Source organism: Aotus nancymaae, unplaced genomic scaffold (assembly GCF_030222135.1).
Source record: "Aotus nancymaae isolate 86718 unplaced genomic scaffold, 86718_ANA_hifiasm-v0.15.2.pri h1tg000016l, whole genome shotgun sequence".
Lineage (NCBI taxonomy): Eukaryota > Metazoa > Chordata > Mammalia > Primates > Aotidae > Aotus > Aotus nancymaae.
In genome coordinates, this window is record NW_026988428.1 from 59115898 (window position 1) to 59139074 (window position 23177).

Sequence of the window (23177 nt, forward strand, 5' to 3'; positions counted from 1 at the left end):
TTAAATTGCCTAATTTAGGATGTACCTCATAGAAAAAGGGTTAAGGGATGATGGTATATATGTAAAGTGCAGAAGAGAATCTGTTCTTTCTTATGACCTGGCAGTGATCTCAATAATTTGGCATTGTCTAGTATGTATTACAATGAGAATTTACTTTCAAAAGTGTAATTGAAATTATTTCTTTTATTCTCAGATTTTTGCACAGACTGGCCAGCCGCACTTGACAGTGATGAGAAATGTGAGAAGCATTTTCCAATTGAAATTGACACCAGTGATTATGTTTCATCAGGACCATCTGTTCGGAACCCCAAAGCACGAGTAGTAGTCTTAAGAGTAAGAGTTTTTTTGTTTTTTGTTTTGTTTTAAATAAGAATCATTCTAATACATTATTTAAAGATATCTTTGGTGGCTGGGCACAGTGGCTCACGCCTGTAATCCCAGCACTTTGGGAGGCCACAGTAGGAGAATTGCTTGAGCCCAGGAATTTGGCACCAGCCTAGGCAACATAGCAAGAACCCATCTCTAAAAATAGAAGAAAAAAGAAAAAAATGTACTTGATATGTGTGATTATAAAACTGTAATATTACAGAAATTTTGGACAATACGAGTTTTAAGTTATAGGCCAGGCACGGTGGCTCATGCCTGTAATCCCAGCACTTTGGGAGGCTGAGGTGGGTAGGTCACTTGAGGTCAAGAGTTCGAGATCAGCCTGGCCAACATGGTAAAACCACATCTCTACTAAAAATACAAAAAATTAGCTGGGCGTGGTGACACATGCCAGTGATCCCAGCTGTTTAGGAGGCCGAGATAGGAGAATCACTTGAACCCAGGAACCAGAAGTTGCAGTGAGCTGAGTTTGGGCCACTGCACTCCAGCCTGGGTGACAGAGCGAGACTCCCTCTCAAAAACAAAAATTATAAAATTGCCCATAAATCTACCATTTGTAACCACTGTTAACTATACTAGCTCATTTTAGTATATATTCACAGCCTGCTTTTGTGTATATTAATGGGATTATACTGTGTGTTCATCAGTCTGTTCTTTCTTACTGAACAATAAGAATTAACATTTCCCAATAATAGTAAACATTATTTAATTTAATTTTAGCTTGAATTTTTTTGAGATAGGGTCTCATAGCTGGAGACTAGGGGCAGTAACATAGCTCAATGTGGCCTCCAATTCCTGGGCTCAATTAATTGTCCTGCCTCATCTTCCAAAGTGGCTGGGACTGCAGGTGTGAGACACCATGCCCAGCCAATTTCCTAAAATTTTTGTAGATACAGGGTCTCATTTTGTTGCCCAGGCTGTTCTTAAACTCCTGGGCTCCAGCGATCTTCCCACTTCGGCCTCCCAAAGCACTGGAATTACAGGTTTGAGCCACTGCACCCAACTTAATTTAATTTTAATGGCTACATAGAATTATGTATAAATGAGAGACTGTTACGTACCAAGACAGTGTTTGAGTCTGGGGGTGTAATGTTGATCACTTCAAACTTAGCCTTTTTTCTGAGACTGAAGTGTGATATATAAATACTTTCATAATATAGATCTACTAGCATTTTTTTCTTTTTTGAGATGGAGTTCCATTCCTGTTGCCCAGGCTGGAGTGCAGTGGCACAATCTCAGCTCACCACAGCTTCCACCTCCTGGGTTCAAGCAATTCTCCTGCCTCAGCCTCCTGAGTAGCTGGGATTACAGTTATGTACCACCACGCTTGACTAATTTTTGTATATTTAGTAGAGATAGGGTTTCTCCATGTTGGTCAGGCTGGTCTCAAACTCCTGACCTCAGGTGATCAGCCCGTATCAGCCTCCCAAAGTCATAATTTATTTAAGTTATCTGTGTTATGGAACCTTTAGCCTTTTTAGTGGTTTTCTTTGTTAGAAAAATGTTTTAATGAATATCCTTAGATATTAATATTTGTATGTATTTCTAATGGTGTTCCTAAGATAGCTTCCTAAAAGGAGAACTGTGAGGCCAAAGGATATAGCTCTTGAAGTTTGTTGATATATATTGTAAAATTCCTGCAAGAAATGTAAAAAAATATAACAACACCAGCAGATTGTGAGAAGGCTTGCTTTCCTGTGTTCTCACCAACCTACATATTACCTATCAACTTGATAGATAAAAAATTTATCTTATTTAAAATTTGTATGTCTTTAAATACTAGTGAGGTTGAGGGTTTATTCTTTTGCAAAACACTTATTTTTGTCATTTGCCCATTTTGATGGTGTATTGATTTCTTGGATAATTTTTTTTTTTTTTTGAGACAGGGACTCACTCTGTCGCCCGGGCTAGAGTGCAATGGCTCGATCTCGGCTCACTGCAACCTCTGCCTTCTGGGTTCAAGTGATCCTCCCATCTCAGCCTCCTGAGCAGTAGCTGGGACTGCAGGTGTGTGCCACCATGCTGGGCTAATTTTTTGTATTTTTGTAGAGACAGGGTTTTGCCATGGTGCCCAGGCTGGTCTCAAATTCTTGGACTCAGGCAATCTCCCTGCATTGGCCTCCTAAAGTGCTGGGATTACAAACGTGAGCCACCACTAGGCCATTGTTTCTTTTTAATAATGACTTTATTGAGACATAGTTCACTTGCTATAGAATTCACCCCTCAACCATCCTCAAGCCCCTTTCACCCACTAATCTACTTTCTGTCTCTATAGATTTTCCTATTCTTCACATGTTATAGAAATGGAACCATGCAATATGTTTTCTTTCACTTAGTGTAATGTTTTCAGTACATTTCACTTGTTGTAGCATGTATTATTTTATCTCTTTTTATTGCCTATAATTTGTGAATATACACATTTTATTTACCCATTCATCAGTTGGTGGACATTTGGGTTGTGTCTACTTTTTGGCTATTATGAATAATGCTGTTGAACATTCATGTACAGGTTTTTGTGTAGACGTGTTTTTCAGTTCTCTTGGGTGTATACCTAGCACTGGAATGACTGAGTTGCATGGCACCTCCATATTTAACATTTCGAGGAACTGCCAAACTGTTTTTCAAAGTGGCTACATTATTTTACAATTTCATCAGCAAGTTTGAGGCTTTCTATTTCTTCACATCCTCACTAATGGTTGTTATTACCTGTCTTTTAGTTTTAGCCATTCTGATGACTCATAGTAGTTTTGATTTGTGTCAAATCAAAACTCCAGTTTTGATTTGTGTCTCCCTAATAACCACCTTTTCATGTGCTTATTGGCTATTTGTGTATGTTTGGAGAAATGTCTGTTCAAATCCTTGGCCCATTTTTTAATAGGGTTGTTTATCTTTTGATTGTGGAGTTGGAAGTGTATTTTATGTATTCTGGATACCAGCCCTTTCTCAGATAATATAATTTGCCAACATTTTCTTCCATTCTTTGGGTTGTTCTCTTACTTTCTAGATGGTGTCCTTTTTTGAGCACCGAAGTTTTAATTTTGATGAAGTCCAATTTATGTAAGTCATGTGCTGCATAATGATGTTTCGGTCAATGATAAACACATATACAGTGGTGGTCCTAAGAGATTATAGTACTGTATATTCACTGTACTTTTTCTATGTTTGGATATGTTTAAATACACAAATATAATTGTGTTACAATTGCTTACAGTATTTAGTACAGTAACATGCTACACAGGTTTGTAGTCTAGGAGCAGTTGACTATACCATGTAGTCTAGGTGTGTAATAGGCTGTACCATCTAGGATTGTGTAAGTACAACCTGATGTTTGTACATGACAAAATCACCTAGCCATGTGTTTATCAAAAATCATTGTTAAGCTGCGTATAACTGTGTTTTTTCTTTTGTCTCTTGTGCTTTTGGTGTCACATGTAAGAAATCATAGTCTTATTCAAAGTCATAAAGAGTCACTCTTGTTTTTTCTCCTAAGAGTTTTATAGTTTTAGCTCTTACATTTAGGTCTATGACCTATTGTTTGTTAATTATCATAGAGTTGTTTCTCAGTATCTGTTTGGGATTGGTTCCAGGATGGCTTGCAGATACTTAGATGTGTGGAAGCTCAAGTCCCTGATATAAAATGGCATAGTATTTGAATATTGAATATAACCTAGTACATTCTCCCATATACTTTAAGTCATTTCTAGATTATTTATAATGGCTAATACAATGCAAATGGTATATAAATAGTTGTTACACTGTATTTTAAAAATATGCATTATTTTTATTGTCGTATTCTTATTTTTTTGAATATTTTCAGTCTACAGTTGGTTGAATCCACAAATGTGGAACCCGTGGAGACAAAGGGCTAACTGAATAGGGAGTGAAGCCAGGGTCCAGCTTCATTCTTTTGCATTCCTTTTGCATGTTGATCCAGTACTGTTTGTTGAAAGACTATTCTTTCTCCATTGAATGGTCTTGGCACTCTTGTCAAAAATCGTATGGTTATCTTTTAACTTTTGACTTGGCTGCTTTACCAAATTCCCTTTTTAAAATTTTTTATTATGAAAATTTTCAAATGTATGGAGAAGTAGAAAGAGGCTAGTATAATAAACACCCAACTCACATGGCATCTTGATTTAGTAATTAATATTTTGACAGATTTGCTTCATACACACATATATACATCTAAGTACCTTAACATTTCTGACACATAATGTTCCACACTAAAATACTTCAGTGTGTTATCTTTAAGAATTAAGGAGATGTTTAATTCCAATACTATTAACACATGTAACAAAACTGTCAATAATTCTCAAATATCATCTAAAATATCTACTCCCCACTCAAATTTTCCCTATTACCTTACAAAATGCTATTTTTAAAGCTCTGTTATTGAAGCCAGAATTCAGTCAAAGACCATTGTATTTGTTTGTGATGTATCTTATGTTATCTGGAATGGCAGACAACCCCACCTCCCTCCCTTCTCCCTAATGAATTTGACTTATTAAACAGACAAGTATTTTATCCTGTAGCATTTCCTACCTTCTGAATTTGCCTCATTGCATCTAGACGTCATTTACCTTATTTCTTTATCTTCTGTATTTCACATAACCTGGATGTTAGATTTAAAGGACTGATAAGATTCTAGTTAAATATATTTGGCGAGAATACTTTATAGATGTTGCTATGTGTTTTATATTGCATCAGGGGCATGTAAAGTCTGGTTGCCTCATTCTCGGTTTGCTGAAATTGAGCACTTGGCTAAGAAGCTGACAGCCTAATCATTCCTTTATGAAGTTTTTTGTTGTTGTTTTGCTTTTCCCTTGAACAAGTAATATGTGGGTGGATATCAAGTAAAATCATTATTATTATTTTTTTGATCCTCGAAGTATATCTATCTTAACTTTGGCCAGTGGCAACTCTTTTAAGTTGGTTCCTTTGTCCTTTTGTTACAGTCCCATTAGTATTTGAATGTTTCCTTCTATTTTAACACAAGATGGCTCAGGCTCCTTTTTATGACTTTCTTATCCCAGACCTGGAATCAGCCATTTCTCAAGGAACCCTGATACCTGCCAGTGGACAATGGTGTTTACAAACTATAATCTGGATGCTAGGACTTTTCAGTTGATTCTTTCAGAAATTTCTCAAGAAATAATTGATAAATAATGGTAGTTTTAATTCCCCTTTTCAAGTATCTACAACTTGTTTTTCTTTTTGTCTTAATTTCGGAAATCATATTTCTGTAGTCCCTTATGCTGTTTCATACTTTTAATTGGCTGTGCATCTAGTGTTTAACCTCAAGTGTGAAGTGAGATTTCAGTGAGATAATGGTCTTTATTATGTTAATGGTGTATCCTATTCTTAGATTGCTAACATTTATGAAATTACCTCCTTTGAATTATTGAAGTCGTAAATTACATTAATAGGATTTCAGTATTCTGATCCATTTCTGAACCCTGGTCAGTTCATGGTGTATCATTCTTTTGTTCTACTGCTGATCTGCTGTGCTAGAATTTTACTTAGGATCGTTTGTCCGGATGCCATATTGCTTTGGAGAAACATCACATCCCTGCTTTTACTCACCTGGACCATGCCACATGCCATTGCACTTCCAAGTGTCTGCCCTGATAACTTCTAATTTCATATTTGAAACCACTGTTTCTTTGTCAAAGAAATCTTGGTACACATGGCATGTCTTTTCACACAGCAGTCATGGCACAGTTACCTGATACACTTTTTTTTAAATTAAACTTTTAATTTTAGAATGGTTTTTAATTTACAGAAGGGTTCCAAGAATAGTAGAGAATTCCTATATATTTCATACCCAGGGTCTCCTGTTGTAAACATCTTAAAACATACTGTGGTGTGTTTGTCACAGCTAGTGAATTTGTTCATTCTCCCCTATTTATTTAATCATTTATGTCAGTATGGACTCATGAACATTTATTTTATACTCTGCGTTATAATCTAATAAAAGGTTATTTGTTTGCTCAAATTGTTTTGAGTTTAGCCATTGAGAACTCTTTCCACTGGCTCTTCTGTTCCTTTGCCATACCCCCACATCATTTGTTTTTTTAAGCACTTCAAAATGCTCTGGCTCTTTCCCTGTCCCATTTCTAGAATCAGCATTTCTCCAAGGAACCCTGACTAATGTGCTTTTGATTTGTCTAGAAGGTGACTGCTACCTCTTTGAGGTGCCTCCTGGAACCCTCAAAATACTAACTTTCGTACCCTGTGTAGCCTGTATTTTAAGCCAGAACATTCAAAGTACACTGCAAAAATGTGTTGAAAATCTCTGCAGTCATTTTTACATTCTATACTAGCAAATAATCTAATTTCTGGGATTTTCCATTTTCTTCAGTGATACTGGTATTTGATTTGTAGTTGTCTTTCTTTGCTAGGTTTCAGTATCAGGGTTGTACCATCTTTTAAAAAATTTTTTTAAATATAGTTTTATTTTTTGAGACAGGGTCCTGCTCTGTTGCCTAGGCTGGAGTACAGTGGTGTGGTCTTGGCTCACTGCAACTTCTGCCTCCCTGGTTCAAGTGATTCTCCTGCTTCAGCCTCCCAAGTAGCTGGGATTATAGTCATGCTTCACCTCACCTGACTAATTTTTGTATTTTTTGTAGAGACGAGGCTTTGCCATGTTGCCAGGGCTGGTCTCGAACTCTTGACCTCAAGTGATCTGCCCTCCTTGGCCTCTCAAAGTTCTGGGATTACAGGCGTGAACCACCACATCCGGCCTGTACCATCTTTATGAAGTGAATTATGAAGCTTCCCAACCTTTTTTTATTTTATAGAACAGTTGAAATATCACAATGAATACTTAAGTTCTTCAATTGAAGCTATTTTTAAATCACAAGACGGTATATATTTACTGTATAAAATTTCAAAAATCCCAATAACAGAAAAAAAGAACTGAAAGTTTAGCCGTAATTATGTCATTCCAGATTCATATTTTTAAGAACATATTAAATGTTACCTATATTTCATAATAATGGTTACAACCACAACCAACAGTTGTTGAGCTCTGTTGTGTGTTGAAAAATCTCTGAACTGAGAGTCAGAAAACCTAGATACTAATTCATGTTACTCACCTCACGTTTTGTGGGCCTGTCTCCAGTCGTAGAATTGACATCTGATGTCCCTACTGGTTCTAAGTTTGCTTATTTTATTTCACACAAAAATAATCTCATTGCTTTATTTGAAGGATGGCACCAGATCTCACTTGTTAAATCACACTTTTCCTCTTGTCCTCTGTGCCTCATGCTAGCCTGTGATGCCTTCATTGCTCCCTTGTACCCCTTCTGCTGACTTGTGACTGCCCTGCTACACTCTGTACTCCACCTGCTGGCTGTTGAGTCTCAGTGGTGGTGTCCTGGATGTGCTGTGTAGTTTAAAGGTAAATGTAGGTTAAACAGATGGCCTAAAGCACATGCAGTCCAGCATGGTTAAAGCAATATTGTGAAGGTAGACAACTGTTATAAACTATTATTGGACATACTCAAATTTTTAATTCACAAAAAATTTTGATAGTCATAAAAGTAGTTTAGGATTAAAAGCAACTTATATTTATGTATAACTTCAGAAGTGTTTCTTTTATTAATCTCATTTCTGACAAAAATTCTGGAATTAAGTGTTCCTGAAGAAACTGAGTCTCAGGGAGATAAAATGATTTGTTTGAGGTAACATATTAAATGGCAAATCTACAAATCAAACCAATTCTTGTCTTATATGTAATACCAGCATTCTTTAACTAAACACATCATACTTGCATATAGAGAAAATATTTCCAAGTTTAGACATTTCCCAATTTATGTAGCTCTTTTTGTGTTAAAATATAGGCATTTAAAGGTGTGTGTGTGTGTGTGTGTGTGGGTGTGTGTATAACCAAAACCTCCTTTGATTTGAAATGTCAGCATTATTTTGGGGATAATGTTAATAGTATTATATTGATTCTTTGAAACGTATCAATTGAGGGCAAAATATCTAAGTATTTTGAATTTTGATAAAAGACAGTGAATGCCACTCAGCCTTTGAAGTATGAGCCCAGGTTAAAGACTACGATGTTGCAGTGCCTTCGAGTGCTACCAGGTGGCGTGAGTGCACCACACAACTGTATCTGAAATATTTATGATTTTTAGCATAAACTCCATATAGTTTCTGAACATTAAACTGTTAATGGAGTTTTAAATGAATGTGAATTTGAGCTTATATTACTTTGTTATAGTAATGATCAGCATTACTTCCTCTTTTTGGACCACTTCTTATATAAAAAGCTAGAATATTTAAGTTTTTGAAACTTTTAAATTCATTGTTAAGCATTATTATGATTTCATTGAAGGGTGTTTTAAAAGGCAAGATCAGGACATTCTCACTATCCTAATGTAAAAACTATTCATTTTTCTCTCCTTACTCCTGCTGTATACATGCATATGTACGTATATTTGTATATTCATAATCATAATAAAGGTATATTTTATTTTTTGTAAAAAATTCTTCATACTGTTTTTAATCAGAGTATAAAATGGCTTATTTTACCTATCAAGTCAGTAACCTGGTAGTTGGCACGTTCTTCTTCTAGAAAACTGGTGATTCACATTGTTTAACAACATGTAAACATTTTATTGGATTGAGAGTTAATATTCAGTATTCATACTACTTGAGTTCTTTTTTTTTTTTTTTGACGGAGTCTCATGGCGCTTTCTGGGCTCACTGCAACCTCCGCCTTCTGGGTTCAAGAGATTCTCCTGCCTTAGCCTCCCAAAGTAGCTGGGACTACAGGTGCCTGCCACCACGCCCAGCTAATTTTTGTATTTTTAATAGAGATGGGGTTTCACCATGTTGGCCAGGATGGTCTCAGATCTCTTGACCTCATGATCCACCTGCCTCAGCCTCCCAAAGTGCTGGGATTTCAGGCATGAGGAGTTCTTTTATTTAAGAGTGCATTTATATTTATCTATTTTCTCTAGTTCAAAAACAAAATACAAATACAAAAATTCAAAGTGCTTTAAAAAAAAACAATATATCCTCCCTTTTAAAAATTTATGTGTTCACTTAGCAAATATTTGTTGCATGCATTTTAAGAGTTAGGCCAGTGCCAAGAACGAGATAGACATCATTCTTGACCTCAAGGGTTTCAATTCAGTGGGGAAAAAAATGGGAAAATAAATAGGCTACTATACTATGATGTCTTGAGGGAAGTGTAGGGTTATTGAAGCTACAGAAAACCAAATGGATTTCAAAATTCTATTTAGCTGTTTTTCTTCTTCAGATAGTTACAGCTCTTTTTTATTCTTAATGCTCTCCATGGAAGAATAATCTATACCTTATTTAATTGTATTCTGGTGTCTAACCTAACCTATCTTCTTGTATCAAACATATTCATCTCTAGACACCTTTAGTCCATGCCCTTATTCTCTGCAAATTAAAAAGTGTATTCATTTGGTGTAGCACTTTCCAATATATGTCTAAGGAAGACTAGTGTTGTGAACTGTCCCTTGAAAAGTGGAATCTCAGGTGAAATAAATATGAGAATCATTACATATCAACTCTGCATTTTGAAATTTGAAGATGCTTATTAGCATATTATCTGTTCTAAGAAATACTACCTTTAAAAAAAAGTTGACCTCAGCATTTCCTAAACATTTTCAACAGAAAGAGCCTTTAAAAAAAATTCTTCTTAACCTATAAGACTAGTGTTAACATTTTGAGAAACGCTGAGCTAAATTTTTTCAAGTGTTTTGATCATTCTCTGGTGCTGTATTACAGCTTCCATGAGATATCTGTAGTTTTAAAAAAAAAAGCTTGTTGCAGTGATACAAGTCTCATAATTGCATGGTAGAACTTGTTGTAATGATACAAGTCTCATAATTGCATGACAGAAGTTTCTTAAAGCCCTTATGTTTTATCTATTTATTTCTATATTCCAATTTTCCAACACTAATTGAGTTTAATTCTATTAGTGCTACTCATAAGCACCATAATTTCATTTATTTAGCAGACATGTCATTAGTTCTTTCAGGGAAGGCTCTAATGGCCAGAACTTTCAAAGAACTTCAAACAGTATGTTCCCTTTCCCCCTACTTTTATTTTTTCCATGAGTAAGATCAGGGTTTATCATGTGTCCCAATGGCTTGCTCTGTATAGCTCCTTTTTAGTGGATTTAATGTTAATAGGAATAACATTGCTACTTTTTTTTTCACTGAACAAAGTATATGAAATTATTTTTTCTAATAACTTTTCTTATTTTTAAGATAAAGCTTTCCAGTTTGAATTTAGATGACCACGCAAAGAAGAAATTAATTAAACTTGTAGGAGAGCGATACTGCAAGACCACAGACGTGCTTACCATCAAAACAGATAGGTAAGGGGAAAAAAGTTTAGCCGACTAGTCACATGTGTTTTCTTATTGTCCTCCAGTTCCTTGGCAGTCCTTTTTAAAGAAATTATATTGAAGATGGGGGAGAGGATAGCCTTTTCTTACTAAGCTGAGTTCTCTAATTCATATTTTTAATATCCTCACACTAGCCTACTATTGCTGTGATCTTTATGCAGAGGCACGCTTAGCTAATTTAATGTTATTTTTAACCTTGATTTTAATATATCCATGTATATAAGACTCAAGAGAGATATTAGAAAACAGTGTGATTTGCTAGTGATTAATGCTTAAACAGGCTTTTACACAATCAAAGCATATAAAAATCTTATAGTTCAGAAGTATTATTAATGATCTATGTGGAAATTGGTCAAGGCACATTTCTAAATAGTCAAAATTTCAGAGCCAGGACAGATGATTATAAAGGCAGTATTAAATTTATAATACATGAATTTATAAATTGGGTCATTTTTATTTGAAGTAAAGAAAGGTTATTGGTATGTTTTTACTAAATGGCTATTTTATTTTTAGAATTATACTTTAGTTGTTTTTAATTTATGACAAAATATAAGACCCACTTTGAGAGATAAGTAAGTGGGTCGATCTGCTTTCTTCCTGCCTATCCCAATTTGAAAGCATTTGGAGGTGTCAGTATCGATTAGGTCTCATGATTTGCAGTGGTGGGAAGAAGGAGCCTGACACACATGCAGAGATTGCAACAGTGTGGAGGCAGAAAAAGCTTGGGACCATGGTTTGTGATTATGAACATATGGGAGAAAGATTTGAAATACATTAGGAATAGTCCTTTTACTATCTTTAGATAATGTTGGCTTTGTTTAGTTCATGCAACTTAAAAAGATGCCTGCCTTTAAAATACTATTGTTTGAAATTCTGTGAGTATCCAACAATGTTGCCTTTTTGCCTTTTTTTTTTTTTTAATTAACAGAACACTTCAGTTTCCAGGCATTTTTTTTTCTTTAGTTACTTTTACAAGTGTTAGTGTATGAATGTTTTATGGTTAACAACTATTTAGAGTAGAGGACTTAAATGTAAGTACAGAGTAAGCAGTACAGTTGAAGTTATTTGTCATATGATGGATTTCTTTGATATTTAAAGAAATTAGAAGTAATCGTATCTTTCTCTACATTATCTTATTATCCTTAAAGCTCAGTGTGTCATCTCATGTATGTAGAAGTTTTACCTAGTTTTAGGTTATTAGTTCCATTTTCAATAGAGCAGCAACAACACAGCATTGTGTAGTGTGACTCAGTTTTTAAAAAATCAGCTCTAGGAAAATCAAGATTAACATTTAGATTAGCACCTATCATCTTTCTATATCTACTTGTTTTTATTTTTAAATATTTTTAGAGATAGAGTCTCACTCTGTCACCCAGGCTGGAGGTCAGTGGCACAGTCATAGCTCACTGAAACCATGAACTCCTGGACTTATGCAGTCTCCTGCCTCAGTTTCCCACCTCAGTTTCCTAAGTAGCTAGGACTACAGGTGTGCACCACCATGCCTGGCTAATTTTTTAGTTTTTGTAGAAACAGGGTTTTGCTGTGTTGACCAGGCTGGTCTCAAACTCCTGCCCTCAAGCAACCCTCCCACTTTGCCCTCTGGGATAACAATGAGCTACCATGCCAAGCCCTATATCTGCTTTTTAGGTGAGCTCATTAGGTATGTTCATGCTATCTGGCAGATTCTTGGCACTGAGATGGTGAAGGGAACTTGTATTGGACACAATCATAGTAAAAGTAGCAGGCCAGGCTCTGTGGCTCACACCTGTAATCTCAGCACTTTGGGAGGCCAAGGCGGGTGGATCACCTGAGGTTGGGAGTTGGAGACCAGCCTGACCAGCATGGAGAAACTCTGTCTCTACTAAAAATAGAAAAATTAATCGAGTGTGGTGGCGCATGCCTGTAATCCCATCCACTTGGGAGGTTGAGACAGGAGAATTGCTTAAACCCGGGAGGTGGAGGTTGCGGTGAGCCCAGATCGCACCATTGTCCACCAGCCTGGGCAACAAGAGCGATACTCCATCTCAAAAGCAGTGTGGTGGGGGGAGTGTAAAGTTATTATTGTATACAAATAACTCCATTACTAATGAAAACAAAGAGATACTCGAAATTAAGTTAAAATAACACCAGTATTTAGCTTCCTCAAGTAATGAACTACAAAGACTATTTTTATTCCAAAAACAGTTTTCCTAAAAGCAGAGAAGGAATACCTGAAAACATTATCTTCTGTATTTAGTATATTATGTATTTTGCAAATCATTCTATATACTGAGTTTTTATAATTTTGACTTCTCCTTCTTTCTCTTTAATAGGTGTCCTTTAAAGAGACAGAATTATGATTATGCAATGTATCTACTAACAGTGTTATACCATGAGTCTTGGGTAAGTGTGTGTGCATAGTTAATGATTTTGTCAGTGTAATTTAGATGATGTTAACCTTTGAAAACATGCTGTGTGGCAAGTACTCAACTGAGTATTTTATGAACTGCTAAATAATCTAAGTATTTATGAAATGTCATAGGTAGCTTCTACTGATTTTAAAAGTGAAGGTCTTGAAATAGATTATTCAGTTCATCTCAGGACCGTGCTGAAATCATATTCCTAAAATGCCTTGAAACTTTAGAGTTTTTGACTTTGTTTTTTTGTTTGACTTTGGGTGAAATTTGTCAGCTTATTATAAAGAGAATAATAATTATCTGTATAATTTGAGAATTTACAGTTCATCCTCTTTTTAAATAAACTGCAGAGCAAAACTTTATAGAAAGATATTTTATGTTTATTGAAATTTTTAGTTAACATGTAACATTTTGTGTGAACATTTGACTATTATACATTAGGGACAATTAAGGCAATTAATTATAGCTTGAGTATTCCTTATCCAAAATGCTTGGGACCAGAAGTGTTTCAGATTTTAGATTTTTTCAGGTTTTGGAATATTTGCATATGTATAATGAGATATCTTGGGGATGGGACCCAAGTTTAAACAGGAAATTCACTTATGTTTCATATATACTTTTACACATGGCCTAAAGGTAATTTCATACAATATTTTCAATAATTGTGTACATGAAACAAAATTTTGACCGTGCTTCATCACATGAGATTGGGTGCAAATTTTCCATTTGTGGTGTCATATCAGTGTTCAAAAAGTTTTGGATTGTCAAGCATTTCAGATTTTGGATTTTCAGATTAGTAATGCTAAACCTGTGTTTTTAAATAGTATTAAAAATGATCGAGTCTGAACTTACGGAGTTTTCATATAAGTATGTACATTTATAAGGAAGATTTTGCTATGCTTGAGCAACAGCTCATCTGATTTGAAGTTGGTAGCCAATATGTTTAGGTAACTCACAGTTTGAAATACTAATTTTTAAAATGAAAATAATTTTAGGTATGCATTTAAATTAATTTTTTTGTGCCTTACCCAACATGGGGGACTCAATAGCATTTCATACTAAGAAAATTCAAAGTAATAAAGATAGCTGAAGAAGGAGGTCATGCTCTTTAGAAAGGACTTCATATGCCAGTGTCTATAGAAACAGTGAAGAAAAGGAAAACGAAGTAAAGAAAAATCTAAAAAATAAAAGATTTCATATGAAAGAGGGCTTACATTTGTTTTTAATGACTTAGAGATACAACAGGATAGAAACAATAGTAAGAGACAGACTTCAATTTAGTGAGAACTTTTTTTTTTATTTGAGACAGTCTCGCTCTGTCACCCAGGTTGGAGTGCAGTGGCACCACCTCAGCTCACTGCAGCTTCTACTTTCTGGGTTCATGGGGTTACAGACATGTGCCATAACACCCAGGTCTTTTTTTTTTTTTTTTTTTTTTTTTTTTTTGTATTTTTAGTAGAGGATTTCACCATGCTGCCCAGGCTGGTCTCAAACTCATGGCCTCAAGTGATCTTCCTGCCTCAGACTCCCAAAGGAGAACTTTAAAAAAAAAAAAAAAATGGGTCTCTCTCCATCGCCCGAATCAGAGTGCAGTGATGCAATCTTGGCTCACCTCAACCTCCGCCTCCCAGGCTTAAGCAATTCTGCCTCAGCCTCCCGAGTAGCTGGGATTACAGGCATGCACCACTACCGCCTGGCTAATTTTTGCATTTGTAGTAGAGACAAAGTTTCGCCATGTTGGCCAGGCTGGTCTTGAACTCCTGAACTCAGGTGATCCACCCGAGTTGGCCTTCCAAAATGCTGGGATTACAGGCGTGAACTACCACACCCAGCCTTCTCAAAGGGGAACTTTCTAAAAGAATCATCAGAAGATGCAGTGGACTACTTCGATAGGTAGAAAACATTCTATCCAGTACTCACCTAGTGAAGATAGGCAAAAAAACCAAAACAAACAAACAAAAAAAACATATTCCTTGAATAGGTAGTTAAATCCTATGGCCTTTGGAACCTCCTTTCAGCCCTGAGTTACTGTGATTCTGTGAATACATGCAGCCGTTTTCTAAACTGCTCATGGCTTTTCCTTTATATTATGATAAAAGAGTTTTAACACAAGAGGATGAATGGAAAGTGAAAGAAAAAAATTTTGTTGTGAGATTAGTAAAAGACAAAAAGTAGCTGGTAAGCTCTTCTCCTCTTTACAGTTATTTCTATTATCACAATTTATCTGGATTTTTTAGTTCCTGGCTTCAGGAACAACTTCAGAATAGCAGTTAATCTCTCTTTCCTGCACAGTTGACTTTAGGAATGCCATTGGCTTAAGATAATTAAGTTTCCTTTTGAACCAGCAACACGGCTGAATTAACTACAGCTTTATGGCTGCTGCTGAAAGAGTTAATAACGAACAAGAATTACAGCCAGTTTTGACTCTCATTTTGCCAGCATCTTATAGAATGAATTTGCCCAGAAGGAAATGATATGTATAAATTCAATGGAAGTTGATTTATGGGATTCTTTCTGTGGTTCTGTGACATAGAATCCAAACAGGTTTGCATTCTGGATTCACACAGATGCCTTTGATCTTTAATGCTAGTTACTTTGATGCCAGGATAAGTAGCCACATACAACTGTCCAAACAGGTATACTTGAAGACATCCTATATTAACATTGGTTCTTGGTCCTTTCTAAACAAGTACCATCAGTGAAGAAGCTTTTGAATACAGATGAGCCATGAGATTTTGTAGAGCTTCTAGAACAGAATTTTTATTAAATTGAAATATATTTTCCATCACCAACATGGAATTCATACTTGAAATTGATGTTATCACCTGTTATTTAATCAAATAGTTAGAGAGCCTCTTTTTAATCCATTTCTTGATTTTGTATAAGCTAGCTTCTGACCTTTTAATACATGAATATATGCTTCTCTTGGTTTTGTTTTTTTTTTTTTTTAAAGAGAGAGTCTTGCTTTGTTGCCCAGGCCGGAGTGCTGTGGTACGATCATGGCTCACTGCAGCCTCGGCCTCCTGGGTTCAAGTGACCCTTCCATCTCAGCCTCCTCAATAGCTGGGACTACAGGTGCATGCCACCACGCCCAGCTAATTTTTGTATTTTTTTTGTAGAGACGGGATTTTACTGTGTTGCTTAGGTTGGTCTTGAATTCCTGGGCTGAAGCAATCCACCCGCCTTGCCTCCCAAAGTGTTGTGATTACAGACATGAGCCACAGCACTCTGCTTCTCTTGGCTTTTTAAGCTTCCCCAAGAGCTTACCTCAAGTAACACTGAAGGGAAAGTAGCTGGTACTTTTATGTAGCTTGTAGTACTGAAATTCCTCTGGAGAAGTGATCATCTAGACTCCAGTAGAAGGATATGATTGTTGTATACTATTCAAAACAATTTAATTATAGAAGTGTCAAAGTAGACTTTAGTAAGCATAGACATCACAAAGCATAAGCGTCAGGCATAAAAGCTTAATAATGCCTCAAAGAACAATTATTTCAGTGCTGGGAGGGTGATAAGAGACACATATTCTCTGGACCATTCATTTATCCTTCAGCAGTTTAAAGAAGCAAGGAGGCCAGGCACGGTGGCTCACACCTGTAATCTCAGCACTTTTGGGAGGCCAAGGCGGGCGGATTGCCCAACTCAGGAGTTCAAGACCAGCCTGGGCATCATGATGAAACCCTGTCTCTACCAAAAATACAGAAAATTAGCCAGGCATGTTGGCGGGCACCTGTAGTCCCAGCTACTTGAGAGGTTGAAGCACGAGAATGGCTGGAACCCAGGAGTTGGAGGTTGCAGTGAGCCGAGATCACACTGTGGCATTCCAGTGTGGGCAACAGAGCAAGACGTTGTTTGTTTCTTTTTGCATTGAACAACTGTTTGGTTCTTGTGTACAAGATACAGTACTAGGTGCCACGACCAAAATGAATGACCTTCTGCCTCGGGTACCTTGATTTCTGGAGGGAAACTGTTGGTTATAGTAATAGTCTGTTAAGCTTAATGGAAGTAGGAACATAGTGCTGTGAGAGGCACAGACAAGGGTTAACTCTCCCTGAAAACATCACAGGAATGCTGATAGGTTTTAGAAAATGAATAGGAGTACGCAGTACAGAGTGAGTGAAGTACTTTCTAGGCCTTGTGGGTTTAAAGAGCATGCATAAGTTTGGTGTAGCCAGGGTATAGGCCAAGAAAGGAGGTGAGGCTGGCAGTAAGTCAGAGACAGGCTGTGAAGCTTGTCATGGTGCTTATTTGCAAAATGTTGATTTGTAACCAGAGGGCAATATTGAGCTGATACAGTATTTTACTAGTTATTTGAAAAAGTACTTCTCACTATTTTTGTTTTATTTGATTTTATTTGGGAGGCTTTTCTGTGTGTATGTGTTTTACTAGACAATTTTAGAAGTTTATCTTTTCTTTGGAGACTGAGTTTTGCTTCATCACTCGAGTTGGAGTACAGTAGTAGCACAATCATAGTTCACTGCATGCAGCCTCTACCTCCCAGGCTCAAATGATCCTACCACCTCAGCCTCCCTAGTAGCTGGGTTCACAGGCAAGCAAATGTCACCATGCAGAGCTAACTTTTTTATTTTTTTGTGGAGATGAAGTCTGGCTATGTTGACTACACTGGTTCTCGAACTCCTGGGCTCAGGTGATCCTCCTGCCTCTGCCTCCCAAACTGCTGGAATTACAGGTATGAGCCACTGTACCTGGCCTCCTCTCACTGTTTCACTGTTCATGAAAGAGTAAACCATCCTGTGTCATATGTCAAGTGCACTTTCATTAAAAATGGCAAATATTGGCTGGGCACAGTGGCTCACACCTGTAATCCCAGCACTTTGGGAGGCTGAGGCGGGTGGATCACCTGAGGTCAGGAGTTTGAGACCAGCCTGGCCAACATAGTGAACCCTGTCTCTACTAAAAATACAAAAATTAGCCGGGTGTGGTGGTGGGCACCTGTAATCTCAGCTCCTTGGGAGGCTGAGGCAGGAGAATGACTTGAACCCAGGAGGCCGAGGTTTCAGTGAGCTGAGATTGCGCCACTGCACTCCAGCCTGGGAGACAAGAGCAAAACTCTGTCTCAAAATAAATAAATAAAATAAAAATGACAAATGTTTATTGTCTGTTTGCTTGGGGTTGCTGGATATGAAGAATAATAAATTGTGGGAAAACCATCGTTTCCAGTTGAAGAACACTCTAGTGGGAGCAAGGAGGTGTAATAATAAATATTAGTAAAGTGTTAAGGTTGTCTTAGTTTGAGCTGTTATAACAAATTACCATAGGTTGAGTGGATTAAACAACAGGAATGTATTTTTCACAGTTCTAGAGGTGGGGGAGTTGATCAGGGTGCCAGCGTGGTTGGATTAGGGTAAGGGCCCTCCTCCTAGTTTGCAGATGGCTGTCGTCTTACTGTGTTCTCACTTGGCAGAGAACGAGAGAGAGGAAGGAAGTTTTCTCCTGTCTCCATCATATTGAGGGTTGGGATTCCAATATCTGGATTTGTTAGGGGGACACAAACACTTGGTCTGTAGCGAGGGTTGTATAATTTGCTGTTTCATTTGTAATTCTTTTCTACTTATTTATTTCTTGTATATCTTTCAAGACCTTGACCTGATTTGAGGCTGTTACTCTTTGTCTGACTCCTGCTTTGTATAGATAGCAAGTTATTATGTCTTATTTTATTTTCTATGCTGGTCCCTAGAACACCTGACTGCAGTTAGTTGTCTTAGTCACTGATTGTTCCGTTTATGTTTTGTTTTTCTAACTTTAGGACCTCATTAGCAGGGTTCTGACCTATTGTACTTTGAACTTTAAAGTGTCTAGGTCAGTGCTAGGTAAGAATACTAAGTGTTGAATAACAGCTATTGAGGCTGGGCACGGTGGCTCATGCCTGTAATCCCAGCAATTTGGGAGGCCGAAGCAGGCGGATCACTTGAGGCCTGGAGTTTGAGACCAGCCTGGCCAACACAGCAAAATCCCATCTCTACTAAAAATACCAAAAATATATTAGCCAGGCGTGGTGGCTCATGCTTGTAGTTCTAGCTGCTTAGGATGCTGAGGGACAAGGATCTTGTGAACCTGGGAGGCGGAGGTTGCAGTGAACTGAGATCACACCACTGCACTCCAGCCTGGGCAACAAAGTGAGACTCCATCTCAAAAGCAAAAAACAAAGAACAGCTATGGAAACATTGCCTATTCTTCTGAATGTCCATAAATAGACTTTTGAAGTAGGTTTTCAACTCTACATATATTGCAAAAAAAAATTTACAACACTTTGAGATGATTTGCATGAATGTATGATTTGGATTATGTGTTTATAAGGTTTTTCATTTGATTTTTTTTTAAGTATTTTTAAAAGTATTCAAATTCTACATTATTTTCTAAGTTTTCTACAAATACTTGCTTCTGTGAGTTTAGTTCATGATGCAAATTTACAGTTGACAATGTTAATAGAATCTATATACTAAAATTGGCTCTTCCTGGCAAGACACATCTCTTTAACATGAAACGTATGTTTTTATTTTATACTTTATGCATAAACTTACTAATGTTATGGTGTTGATTAAAGAAAAACAACTGGCCAGGCACAGTGGCTCATGCTTGTAATCCTAGCACTTTGGGAGGCCGAGGTGGGCGGTTCATGAGGTCAGGAGATTGAGACCATCCTGGCTAACACGGTGAAACCCCGTCTCTACTAAAAATACAAAAAAATTAGCTGGGCATAGTGGCACACGCTTGTAGCCCACTTACTCAGAAAACTGAGGCAGAAGAATCACTTGAACCTAGGAGGTGGAGGTTGCAGTGAGCCAAGATCACGCAACTGCACTCCATCCTGGGCACAGAGGAGACTGTCTGAAAAAGAAAAAAGAAAAACAATAACTACACACATGCATTGAACGCCCATGAGTCTGAGCATTAGTGGTTGACCAGTAATGGTAAAGAGTGATTACATGCCACAGTTTTACTTGATTTCAAACAAATACATCTGGCCTTTGTTCTAAAATGTGATGTTGCTCTGAAAGTTAACTGGGTCTCTGTCTCTGACTTTCTGACTTTAACTCTGTGTTGCTTCAATTATCACCTTGCATTAACACAAAAAGGACACCAAAAAAGGGGTGAAATAGTTACTCCATCTCCCCTGCAAAACCCAGAGTGAGGCAGGGTCTTACTCGATTGCCCAGGCTAGAGTGCAGTGGTGTGATTTTGGCACACTGCAGCCTCTGCCTCCCAGGCTCAAGTGACCTCCTGCCTTAGCCTCCCAAGTAGGACTACAGGCATGCCACCATGTCCACCGTGTTCCATCTTTTAAAAGTGCTTCAAAATTGTTTGTCTTTTTTGTTTTTTTAGCATAAAGCATTTAGTGGAGCCATCCATTTAAAATTAGGGCTAACTTTGAAGATCAGCAATCAAACAGCCTATCTTATTATAGCCTTTTTATTTTATACACTGAGAAATTAAGATTTAGAGGAAAGGTCAGGTACTTTGCCCAAGGTTACAGAGCTTTTTAGTGGAGGAACTCAGACCTGGACTGCAGCTTCAGCGTTTCATATTTTTCCATGGTATCATATTATTTAGTTTTATTCAACTTTGACTTTCAAAATGTTATGAAATAAGAGATGAAATCAAATCTGACTTTAACTGCTATTTACTCTCTTTTCAGATTGAACAGTTGACTGATTAAAAATTCATCTCCATAACCTGTTTTCAGCTGGGGGTTTTATCAGTGCCACTTGGGAAGCTTTTAAAACTACAGATGCTTGGGCCTTGCAGAATCAGAAACGCTAGCTGTGAGACCCAGGTGTATACACTTTTAAAAGCTCCACAGGTGATTCTGGTGCTGAGCCCTGATTGTGAACAATTTCTCTAGTCTTCTCGTGTTGTAAATAAGGAAAATGATTAGATTGGCTTGTCTTTTTTAAGGCAGTTTTGTACATGTAAGTTTGAGTATCCCTAATTTGAAAATCTGGTATTTGAAATGCTCCAAAATCTGCAACTTTTTGAGCACTGACATGATGCTCAAAAGAGCATTTCACATTTCAGATTAGAAATGCTCAACCAGTCAGTATAATGCAAATATTCTAAAATCAAAAACCGAAATCTGAAACACTTCTGGTCCTAAGCATTTTGGATAAGGGATACTCAACCTGTATCTAATATCAGAGCTTGAGGGCAAGGAGTGGTAATTAGAATGAAAGGGGCAGGCAAGAAAATGGAGGGATTTTTCTGTTGTACATACATAGGAATTTAGACTTGATGTGATAGACAACAGGCAGTGTTCTAGATCCTTGAGTGGGTTGGTGCTACACAGGTGACAAACTCATACCTCTGCCTGTAGGCAGGACTTGTTTTATTGTATACTTAAAAGACCTTTAAGGAAAGCTCACGTTCTTCTTCCCGCACCCAGTGTCTGAAGTCATAAATTTGAGAGTTACACTGTTTTCTTCCTTCTCTCCTGATGCTTAATAAGTTACCAAGTCTTTCAGTTTTTGCTTTATCCAAATATTGGTTAAAACGGTTTCCCCCTCTTTATCCCTACCACTACACTCTAGTAAGTTCTCATCATCATTTACCTGAACACTACAATAGGCTTCTAATTTATTTCCCTGTCTCTACCTTCTATATTACTATTAGAGTAATTGTTCAAAAAACAAATCACTTGTACCATATTCCTTTATAGAATCCTTCAGTGGTTTCCCATTACTTAGGATAAAGTCAGGACTCTTTATCATGTCATTCACAGCAATTTGCCACCTCATTACCAGCACTTAGGAAATATACATTATATAGCCTATACCTTAGCCATAATGAACATAATATCTTCTTTCATAACTTTGCATATGTTACTCTCTTTTATGCTTATAATTCTTTTTTCAAATTGATCAGCCTTTCAAATCCTTATGAATCTTTTAATGCACCTCAAATGTAACCTCTCTGTTTCCTGCCCATTCCCTTTTCCCTCCTCCGGTTAGCATTCCTTTTATTACTTTTCTGGTAAATTGCCTGTATACAAGTCTGCCCACCCCATTAGACTGTGAGATCACTGAGGACAAGGACTGTATATTCATTCATCTTTGTATTTCCAGCATCTAGTACAGTGTCTGGCAAATTTACATTCAGCAAATTTTTTTAAAACCGATCTAAATTAATTCCTCGACATAGTTAAAAATTTAGCTTTGGTAGCTGAAAGAATTGACAGTAATTCTTTTTTCGCTTTTTTTGAATATTTGCCTCTTCATATTTTTTATGATTTTCAAATTGCTTGGGATTTTTATAAATGGTTAAACTGTTTTCTCTCATACAGCACAAGGCCTTACTTGTAATCATGAGAAGTGGAATATTACTATGATTCATGTCCTAGGCAAAGAGAATTGTAAATAAGAAGGTAGGAGGTGACAGGCTGTATGTTCAGTGGAGCAGGTATTTCTTTGCCTTCTGTTATATCAGAATTTAACTGACTCTTGCATGAATTAGCTATTATGTTTTTCTTTGTATTAAATTCATACTTACAAGGAAAAAAAGATGATAGGTTCAAATTATGTTATATTTTTTGTTAATCTTTTTATCGTACCTCGAGGTTCCTTAGAACATGTTGTTCTAACATTAACAAGCAGTGTGGTTTTGGGCAAATTATTCAGTTGCTCTGGGCTTTAGCTTCCTGATCTGTAAAACGGATGATGATAATACTAACTCCTAGGTTTGTTGTGCGAATTAAATGAGTTAATACATGTAAGGCAGTTAGAATAGTGCCTGGCATGTAGTGAGTATTCCAACAGCTGTTCAGCCTCAGCCCATGCCACTTCCTTCTCGTTGGCCTTCATTTATTTCCTCGATTGTGTTAAGCCCTTTCCAGCTTCAAGGCCTTTGTGGATGCTTCTCCTCTACTGGGATCACAATATTCATCTGACTGGCTCACAGTCGACTTCAAGTCTCTCATTAGACTGAACGTTCCCGGAGAACACTGTGCCTGGCAGAGTAGTTGTGCAATAAATATTTATTGAATT

General features: G+C 37.0%; 1 protein-coding gene across 1 annotated transcript in view; it reads left to right on the forward strand.

The window, feature by feature from the left end:
* The window catches only part of MRPS35 (mitochondrial ribosomal protein S35), a 51134-nt gene that overhangs the window by 22676 nt on the left and 5281 nt on the right, over positions 1 to 23177 (forward strand). Inside the window, exons 5-7 of the mRNA XM_012474268.2 lie at positions 194 to 333; positions 10644 to 10753; positions 13096 to 13165. Coding sequence (XP_012329691.1) covers positions 194 to 333; positions 10644 to 10753; positions 13096 to 13165 — 320 coding nt within the window. The remainder of the gene's footprint in view (positions 1 to 193; positions 334 to 10643; positions 10754 to 13095; positions 13166 to 23177) is intronic.